The sequence below is a fragment of the Doryrhamphus excisus genome, chromosome 11 (genome assembly GCF_030265055.1).
Source record: "Doryrhamphus excisus isolate RoL2022-K1 chromosome 11, RoL_Dexc_1.0, whole genome shotgun sequence".
Taxonomy (NCBI): domain Eukaryota; kingdom Metazoa; phylum Chordata; class Actinopteri; order Syngnathiformes; family Syngnathidae; genus Doryrhamphus; species Doryrhamphus excisus.
Window position 1 is genome coordinate 12,224,047 of NC_080476.1, and position 9,162 is coordinate 12,233,208.

General features: G+C 46.6%; 2 protein-coding genes across 4 annotated transcripts in view; one reads left to right on the forward strand and one right to left on the reverse strand.

Annotated features, from left to right (window-relative positions):
• si:dkeyp-23e4.3 (rho GTPase-activating protein 7) overlaps window positions 1-831 on the forward strand; it is a 44,295-nt gene extending 43,464 nt beyond the window's left edge. For all 3 annotated transcript variants that reach the window (XM_058086769.1, XM_058086767.1, XM_058086768.1), the window contains exon 17: window positions 268-831. In XM_058086769.1, coding sequence (XP_057942752.1) covers window positions 268-376 — 109 coding nt within the window. In that variant the 3' untranslated portion in view covers window positions 377-831. The remainder of the gene's footprint in view (window positions 1-267) is intronic.
• rars1 (arginyl-tRNA synthetase 1) lies at window positions 627-8,988 on the reverse strand. Its single transcript, XM_058086770.1, has 15 exons — window positions 8,826-8,988; window positions 7,470-7,604; window positions 7,163-7,351; window positions 6,973-7,081; window positions 6,616-6,716; window positions 6,425-6,546; window positions 6,222-6,342; window positions 5,499-5,628; window positions 5,322-5,426; window positions 4,954-5,132; window positions 4,761-4,870; window positions 4,054-4,159; window positions 2,806-2,978; window positions 2,494-2,741; window positions 627-2,229 (listed from the first exon to the last, which is right to left on the reverse strand). The coding sequence occupies exons 1-15, from the start codon at window positions 8,871-8,873 to the stop codon at window positions 2,120-2,122; spliced, it is 1,986 nt and encodes a 661-aa protein (XP_057942753.1). The 5' UTR covers window positions 8,874-8,988; the 3' UTR covers window positions 627-2,119.
• Window positions 8,989-9,162: the final 174 nt, after the last annotated feature.

The window sequence follows — 9,162 nt, forward strand, 5'->3', positions numbered from 1 at the left end:
CGGTTTGTTCAATTTCAGATGTAACGGTAGTCGGTGCACACCTGGAGGTTAACAAATTTGGATTTGACCAACTGTACCTTTAGATTAGTCCTAATCAAACATCACGACTATCAGGAGAACCAGAGAACCTGGCAGAGGAAGCCACCTGCTGTGGCCCAGCAAGGTGCACTGTATTCGGGCACATGCACCGAGCAGAGGTCTCAACACAATGTAAGGCATTATTTGAGGAAATAAGTCTAAGTATTCTTTTGTTTTTTCATCCCCTAGGGGGCGCTCACAAGAGTGGCACCACAAAGTCAGCGGACATCGTCTGGCTGCGGGTCTGTTGGCGATCAAACACTCCTTCAGAGCCGAGCACCAAGAGACCGCGATGTGATTGGAGAGTTTTTTTTTAGTGCATCAACAAGGTATCCCTCGAAAACACACAGCCGGGATATTTCCCGACATCACTTGCCTCTTGGAGTTTTTCCCATTGGAGGCCTTGAAAGACGGTGAGCGTCTCCCCGATGAGACGTGCTCAATTTCATGAATAAGGATGGCCCACAGACGCACACAAATGCAGGAAGTAAGGACAAAAAGAATGAAGTCTGGATTTTTGTATTTATTTTTTGCTGATCTGAGAAACCCCCAGGCGGAAGGAGGCGCCGTAGCTATATCTACCTCTCCACAGGGTGGCGCCAAAGACAATTTTGGACGCATCTCAGAGAGGTTATTACAAAAGGTGCATCGGAATTGTCATAATTGTTCCACTCTATTTAATTCAACTATAAATATCAGATATTTAAATCAATGCTTTCAACAAAGTGTACTTGATTAAAGAGTTTTTTTCTCTGATAATCTGCGTCCTGTCTTCTGTGACTGGCGCTGCAGATTGATAAACCTTGCATTGACAAGAAGCAACGTGCACCTTTTTTCACTCTTTAGACGCTCGTTCGTGTCTAATTTGCATATATTTCCATATCTTCCTCATTGATCTGAGATCAAGCGATTTAATCTCGACAAGAGATTAAAAACTCAACAGCGCGGGGAGTAAAAAACACTTTCAGTGCGGCGAGGACGGCAGAGCCCCGTCTAACCGGGATTTTAAAGGAAGGAGTCATTTATGCAAATGACAAATAACAGGAGCATAGACGAGGCCTACAGGCACCTTTTTAATAAATCTCGCTACGTGTTCATTACTTCCGTATGGCGCTAAAACAACTTGAAGTGACATTTTAGACCGCTCCCTTGGGCCTGGCCAAAAATGTGTCATAACCCACTTTCACCAAAGGCCGAATGCATTCATCTTGAGAAAACTAGTGCGTGCATTTTTAGTTGTTTGACGGACGGTCTATGTCATATTCCTGCCACTATGCCAACTACCGCTAATTACCCGCCTATGCTGACAAAGAAAGACTAGATTTATCTTTGTTTTTGTTGTCGTTGTTGTCTATTAATAACTTCATGTGAATGTTTTTTTATTCCAGCTGCGTATGCTAACGCTAATGTGTGTTAATATTTCAAGAGAAACTCGACGATACGTCAATTAACATGAACAATTAGCATGTTGTTTCCATTAACTTCACTTTTAACGTATCTAGTATTTGAATGTTACGGCATGCCTTTCTGTGTCTGCGGTATGTTAATAATCCAGCTATGTGTGCCAAATTAGCATGTTAGCATGCTAATGGTCAGTACAGGTACGTATCCAGCTATTTATGCTAGCATGTGTTTGCTTGGCCAACAATGTAACTTTTAGACTTTAGCTATTTATGCTAATATTTTTATGTTAACATACACCGTCTCAAAAACTAGATTTGGCTGCCGAAGACCAGGTAGCTAAGGTGCCCAACACAAAATACACCAAAGAAGAAACACTCGCCGTGTAAAACTGAAGAGTAGAGATCTACATCATGCTCTCCATGATGATGACGTGGGCGCAAAGCCACCTTCTGGGTAAAGACAGCCTTGAGGAGTCCCATGTGAGGACAGGTGGGTAGTGGTTTGGAACCTGAAATAGTTAAATAGGCAAGCTGAGGGGAGGGGAAACAGTCTTCAAGAAGAGGTGGGGCTTGTTTCATTGTAGCTTTTTAATTAAAAAAGTTCAAAATCCCATGTGTAGCGGGGGCTCGCCGTGACCTCACATCCTCTGGACGGGGTTGATGCCCAGGATGTCAAAACCTTTGGCCATGACGGTCGCTGTCGCATCGCAGAGCAGCATCCTCCACATGTTGACCTTCACCACCTCACCTGAGAACAAACTTTCACGTAAGTGGGAATATAATGCAATCGGAGTTCAGTAGCATTAGCTATCATTTGGAAAAGGAGGAAAACACACCAGGGGAGATCAAACTAGTACTTGCAGTGCTAATAGAGAATTAGCATAATTAAACAGCTCTAAGCGTGAAGTGCTAACACTCCAGTACGTAACAGCGATGAAATGCTAATAGGAGCTAGTGTGTCTTGCCAAATGCTTCTTAGTTTTCTCTGAGGTTCTCGCTCTGATCCTTGTACCTGTCTGCCGGTCCTTCTCCACGCAGTAGCAGCTGTCGTAGAACTCGGTGAAGGTGGTAGCCAATTCATACAGGTAGTCGCAGAGCGTGTGTAGCAACAAGTCGTCCAGGATCTTCTGCAGGATCTCCGGAAAGCGAAGGATGCACTTGCCCAGCTTCCACTCCTTCTCGTGGTCCAGCAGGACCTCGGTGGTCTGGGCCGCTTTCCTCAGCGTGGCCTCATCAATGTTGGCTAAGCGGGCGATGGACCTGTGGAAGAACGCCAAAGGTACAGATGTCACACCCGGCAAACCAAACGGAGGTCAGGGCTCACCTGATGCGAGTGAAGGCGTAGAGGAGGTACGCCGCCGTGTTGCCGCGGTCATCCAGCATCTTGTCGAAGGAGAAGATGTAGTCGTTGATGCGGTTGTGGCAGAGGTCGGCGTACTTGATGCATCCGAATGCAACCGACCTCTGAGCTTTCGTCAGCTCCTCCGGGGTCAGAACCTAAGAAGCCCCCCAAAAAACAGGACATACTCCAACAAACGTCTGGCAAGTTCACAGATGCCCGGGCTTGTTTTAATGAAGCGATGGGGTGGCGAGGAAGCAGATGGTAGGAGCGGGCACCGACCCAGACGGGCCACGCTTTTGGCACCGCCGTTACCCTAGCACAACTTTTCTCAGCGTTCAGCTTGTTAACGGTTCAACTGGAAGTCACGGTGCGTTCCAGACACGCTCTCAAACGGTCGAGTTCCCTTTGTTTTGGCGGCTAAACAACAGCTGGAGCGCACTGACGGGAACAAGCAGCGCCTTGGGGACCAGAGAGGAGGTCAGAGCAGGAACCCGACTGATGTGCAATATCTCACTGAACAATTCCACTGCCTCATTTAAACCAATAATAATAAAGGATTTGATTTTATAGAGCTTTTCAAGGCACCCAAAACGATTCACAATGAAAGTGGTGGTGATCTATATCTGTATCCCCAGGTGCCCTGGGGTAGTCGGGACAGAAACCTCTCCGACCACCTGCAAACATCCATTCCCATTCGCACACCAGTGTGGGCGGCACTGGAGGCAAGGTGGGTGACGTGTCTTGCCCAAGGACACCACGGCAGTTTCTATTCAAATCAACCACAGTTCATTCATTCATTCATTTTCTCCCGCTATGGAGCCTATCCCAGCTGTCTTCGGGCGAGAGGCGGGGTACACCCTGGACTGGTGGCCAGCCAATCACAGGGCACATATAGACAAACAACCATTCACACTCACATTCATACCTATGGACAATTTGGAGTCGCTAATTAACCTAGCATGTAGCAAACCGGAGTACCCGGAGAAAACCCACGCATGCACAGGAGAGAACATGCAAACTCCACACAGAGATGGCCGAGGGTGGGAATTGAACCCTGGTCTCCTAGCTGTGAGGTCTGCGCGCTAACCACTCGACCGCCGCCTCAACCACAGTTCACTCATTCCAAAAGTAACCTAATTCTATTTACGTTCTGCTGGAAAAATAAGCTCTTTTTTTCCCCGCTGACTTAGCGTTGATCTCCAGTGTCCCACCAAAGTTAGAATCCCTTACCTTGTCTCGCTCCTTCTCTTTAAGTTTGTCCATAGATCTCCTCAGTCCCTCCTCCAGCAGGTCCATTAGCCTCACCGTGTCCCCGGAACGGGTCTTAAACTTCTTCCTGAGCGAGTGAAAGAGTGCGTTTAAAGAAGGCAAGACAGGCGCTAACAGGTCGCCCCCAAAAGAGACATCACTTCCAATAACCTTCAAGACGACAAACGACTCAATTAAGATGTCACGCAAACAAAATCCCACAATCAATAATCTCCCGTCCTTTCAGTCGCGGCTCGTATGGTACGGACATTATGAAAACGCTGTGATGAATTTCTAATAAAGAGTTTGGAGAGCGGGGCCGACCTTGCGGGGCCAATTTACACCCCCCCCCAATCGGGTTACCGTGGAGCCGTTTAGCAGCACTTTAGTTATGGCCTCTGTGAGGCGTAGCATCAAAACAACACAGAGCGATCCCACACACCCACCCACCCGAGCCTGAACCGGTCTCGTCCTCTCTGGATGCTTGATGGAGGAATAACTGCAGGGTCCAAAATGATAGCGCATAGTAATGACTGCTCACAGCGACAGGAAGTTAATAACACAAGGACAAAGTACTAGTTTTAGGTGATCCCAGGTTTAATGAGTCGTACTGTTGCTCTTAAAGCTACCACATTAGCATTGTTGTAAGTTAGCATACTCGCATTGACTGTTAGCATACTGAAACTTACTTGTCTTCGCCTAGCACCACTCCAAAGCCTGCATGCTCCACCCGGGTCACGTGGGGGTCATACCAGCCGATCATCCTGGCGGCAGCAAACACCACCTGGAAGTGCATGGCCTGGAAAAAACACACAGCATACTCAAAAAGTCAACAATCACCCCCCCCCCACATTCTAATGTAGACCTCTTGCGTTTAGCCACCTGCCCACTGTCCGTCACGTAGATGATGATGTCGGCCTTCTCGTCGAAGATGCGCTGGCGTATTGCGGCGAGGTCCGATGTGTCGTAGGTGTACCCGCCGTCCGACTTGACGACGGTGAGCGGGATAGACTGACCCGGGGCGAAGACAATCTTGCGACCCTCGTCCATCTGGACTAAGCCTGTTGAGGACCAGAAGGAGGAAGCGAGGGGTCACATGAAGACAGAAAAAGAGTGATAACATGGATTCCTGAGTGAGTAACACCAGTGGGGCAGCAGCAGGAGAGTTTAAAATTAATGAGGCAACATTGCCCCCTAGTGGCCTTATCACAACAATGCATATTTACAGAAAGAGCAAAATACACACCCACCTTTCTCCTCAAACTCCTTCACCACATTCACCATCATGTCCTGGTAGTAAGACTCCCCTCTCTCTGTGATGTGGACATCCAGGCAGTCGTAAACCTTCTGGAACTCTAAACACACACAACGAGTTACGACAATCAGCATCGCATTTCCCGTCTATGGCGTCCTCACACAAAAAACACCTTTCCTGGAGACGTCACAGATGAGGTTCCAGGCTTTGATGAAGTTGGCTTCTTTGCTCTGCAGCCGGACCACACACTGATACGCTCGCTTCTTGAAGTCCTCCTCCTCATCAAAACGCTTCTTTGACTCCTGAAGGGAAAGAAACGAAAGAAAACTTTGTTGTTGACCATGTTGTCATCTTTTTTTCTTTTTTTTTTTTTTTACAGCTGCACGGGTGGTTAACATGCAGGGCTCACTGCTAGGAGACCCGAGTTCAATTCCACGCTTGGCCATATCTGTGTGGAGTTTGCATGTTCTCCCACATTCCAAAAACATGCTAGGTTAATTAGCGACTCCAAAAATAAATACATGTAATTTTGGGCGGCACGGTGGACAAGTGGTTAGCACGCAGACCTCACAGCTAGGAGGACCATGGTTCGATTCCACCCTCGGCCATCTCTGTGTGGAGTTTGCATGTTCCCCCCGTGCATCTCTCCGGGTACTCCGGTTTCCTCCCACATTCCAAAAACATGCTAGGTTAATTAGCGACTCCAAATTGTCCATAGGTATGAATGTGAGTGTGAATGGTTGTTTGTCTATATGTGCCCTGTGATTGGCTGCCGACCAGTCCAGGGTGTACCCTGCGTCTCGCCTGAAGACAGCTGGGATAGGCTCCAGCACCCCCCGCAACCCTCGTGAGGAAAAGCGGTAGAAAATAAATGAACGAAAAAGCAATGTCTCACCTTGTAGAAGGCCTGCAGGTCCCCGATGGGCGGCGACACCGTCAGGTAGTTTGGGAATTTATCCTGGAGGTGTGCAATGAGCATACCAAACTGGGTTCCCCAATCCCCCACGTGGTTCAACCTGAAAAGACAACGCCAGAAAATGTCTTCCTAACAGAGCTATAACTGGAACCTCCTGGTCACCGCTTGAGCGGACGCCCCACCTGACCACGTCGTAGCCCAGGAACTCAAACAGTCGAGACATGCTTTCCCCGATGATGGTGGAGCGCAGGTGTCCTACGTGCATCTCTTTGGCGATGTTGGGGGATGAAAAATCCACCACCACCTGAACAACACACACACAAGTTGATGTGGGTGGAAAAGGTTAGGATAAAGTTTTAATGGAGGGACGTACCCTCTTTATGCAGGCCAGTGGGGGCGGCTGCACACCGTTGACCAGCAGGTTGCTTAACAGTTTGGACACAAACGCTTTCTTCAGGTGGATGTTGATGAAGCCTGGAGGAGCACAAGCGAGGTAGGATACACACTTTGACATCAGGTTTGATGACACCGGTGATCAAAGTACCAGACTTTTCACAAACGGCCCCTGGACTGGACTTTGGACACCCCTGGCCTCAAGGCCCAAGCGTTAGCCATCATAAACACTTTAGCACAGTCGTAAATGTAGTTAACAGTTAAACAATAAATCATGTTAATCATAAATCCACCCAAAGCGAAAGTAAGAAACATCACGTCCAAGTGTGGCCTGTACCTGGTCCTGCGATTTCGGTTTTCTGGATAAGTTCGTTGTCCGGCAGGTTCTGAACAATCTTCTCAGCAATCTCCCTCGGGTTGACCTTCATGCCTTTTGCTTTCAGCATCTGAAACAGTGCGGTACATATTGCATCTTCAAGCTCGGAAAAAGACCAACAATTCTAGACAGAAGTCCTCAAATCCTCAACCTGGGCCATGGCCATGGCGCTGTTACACTGGTAGTCCCCAAACTTGGCCTGCTGGTTGGGTGTGACGGCCAGTGGTGGGCTGTCCAGTTCCGGGCACGAAGCTCGGATGGCTGTGCCAAAAATTTCCTGGAGCCGCTGGTTGATGTTCAGCATGGAGGTCCCATCGTAAGGGGTCTCCTCCTGAAGACTCTGAGGATACACAAAGCCATGCAATTACACTCAATACTAAATTTGATATGTTAAACGTTACAATAACAATAATTAAAAAAAAAAAGATTACTTTCCAGGACACATTTCGCCCACTCACCCTCTTGAGGATGTTGAGGCGATAACGGAGTCTGGCATTTTCCTCCTGCAGGTCATCCAGACGTGAAGATGGATTCGGTTTCTGGGGGTTCTTTAGACACTCGATCTCTGCAGAGAGGCTCTGGATCTCTCGCTCCTGGAAAACAATAAAAAACTATGTAGTTTATATGCAGAGAAAAAATTTTTTTAACCGCATTGAACTGCAGACCAGGGTTCAATTGCACCCTCGGCCATCTCTGTGTGGAGTTTGCATGTTCTCCCCCGTGCATGCGTGGGTTTTCTCTGGGTACTCCGGTTTCCTCCCAGATTCCAAAAACATGCTAGGTTAATTAGCGACTCCAAATTGTTCATAGGTATGAATATGAGTGTGAATGGTTGTTTGTCTATATGTGCCCTGTGATTGGCTGGCGACCAGTCCAGGGTGTACCCCGCCTCTCGCCCGAAGACAGCTGGGATAGGCTCCAGCACCCCCGCCACCCTCGTGAGGAAAAGCGGTAGAAAATGAATGAATGCATTGAACTGCTTTTTCATCCAAAAAGAGCTTTCATAAATGTATATTGAAGTATGTTAGGTACAGCGTTTACAGACACGACTACATTAACATGTAGTCATGTCATTAAAATGACATTTTGGCCGAATCACCTAAAAATAATGTAAATATATCACAGTATCTCTACGTAAGTCTACATAAAGTAATGCATAGTATGACCGCTAGATGTCACCAAACTAAACTGTCAGTAAGAACATATTTAACATCTTGAAGCAGATTTAGACAAGAACAAACAAATGTACGCTGTTTAAATTTAACATTCAATATTAAATTAAATGTATAAGGTGATTACTCACAATGATAGCGGTGATCTCTCGACAAGACTTCTTTTAAATAATTAGCCATTTCAAAAACATGCGCTATTGTAAATAAAATCACGCTACTCTGCATAGTGGCCTTACAGGCACATAAAAATAATAACAAAAGGAAATTCGGCGCAGGAATTAGATGCAAATAACCAAGTAATAGCTTACAAATTGTATGAAAATGGGCTAAAATGCAGTCTTTAAAAGGGGCTCCGTCACTGTGCGGCTTGAGCCATTGGTGAATCAAACCATAATACTTTTTGGTACACTACGAGGAATTTCCTTTTTTTAAATAACGCCGAATTAGAGAGTGATACAAGTCAGTTCTATACGTGTTAAGGAGAGTCAAATAAATTCCCATTCAAACATTTCACAAAGAAGTATTCTTGTTTCTGTTCAATCTACACGGAACTACTCATAGGGCTGTCATTTGCCAACACGTTTTAGACACGTCCGGTTCAGCTTTAAATATGGCTACTTCCGTCTTCTCGCGGTGCCTCACCTGCTTCTTAAGCCGCTCTGAGTACTCGGTCACACAGTCTCCCATCATTTCGAAGCACTGGGGGACAGAAACTCCAGTGAGTGGAAATGTGCTGTACAATGAACGTGGCTGATGAAACAAAACTAACAGCAGGAAGAAGTTAACTTTTTTGTATGATCACTTCCGGTACAGCGAAGCAAAAACCTCTTACTCGCTGTTGACCAGCACCTTCTTAAGCGGAGTGAGAATTTGTCTCCACCTAGTGGATAGTAGTGACATAGCATGCTATAGCTTAACATACAGTACAACTGATTTGTAAAATATATTAAATAAAACACATATATACTGTATATACATC

Coding starts and splice junctions, on each gene's coding strand:
- rars1 (XM_058086770.1), bottom strand. CDS start 8,873: ATGATGGGAGACTGTGTGACCGAGTACTCAGAGCGGCTTAAGAAGCAG. Junction 7,352..7,469: donor GCCTCAACATCCTCAAGAGG/GTGAGTGGGCGA, acceptor GTGTATCCTCAG/AGTCTTCAGGAGGAGACCCC. Junction 2,979..4,053: donor AAGAGAAGGAGCGAGACAAG/GTAAGGGATTCT, acceptor GGGGCTTCTTAG/GTTCTGACCCCGGAGGAGCT.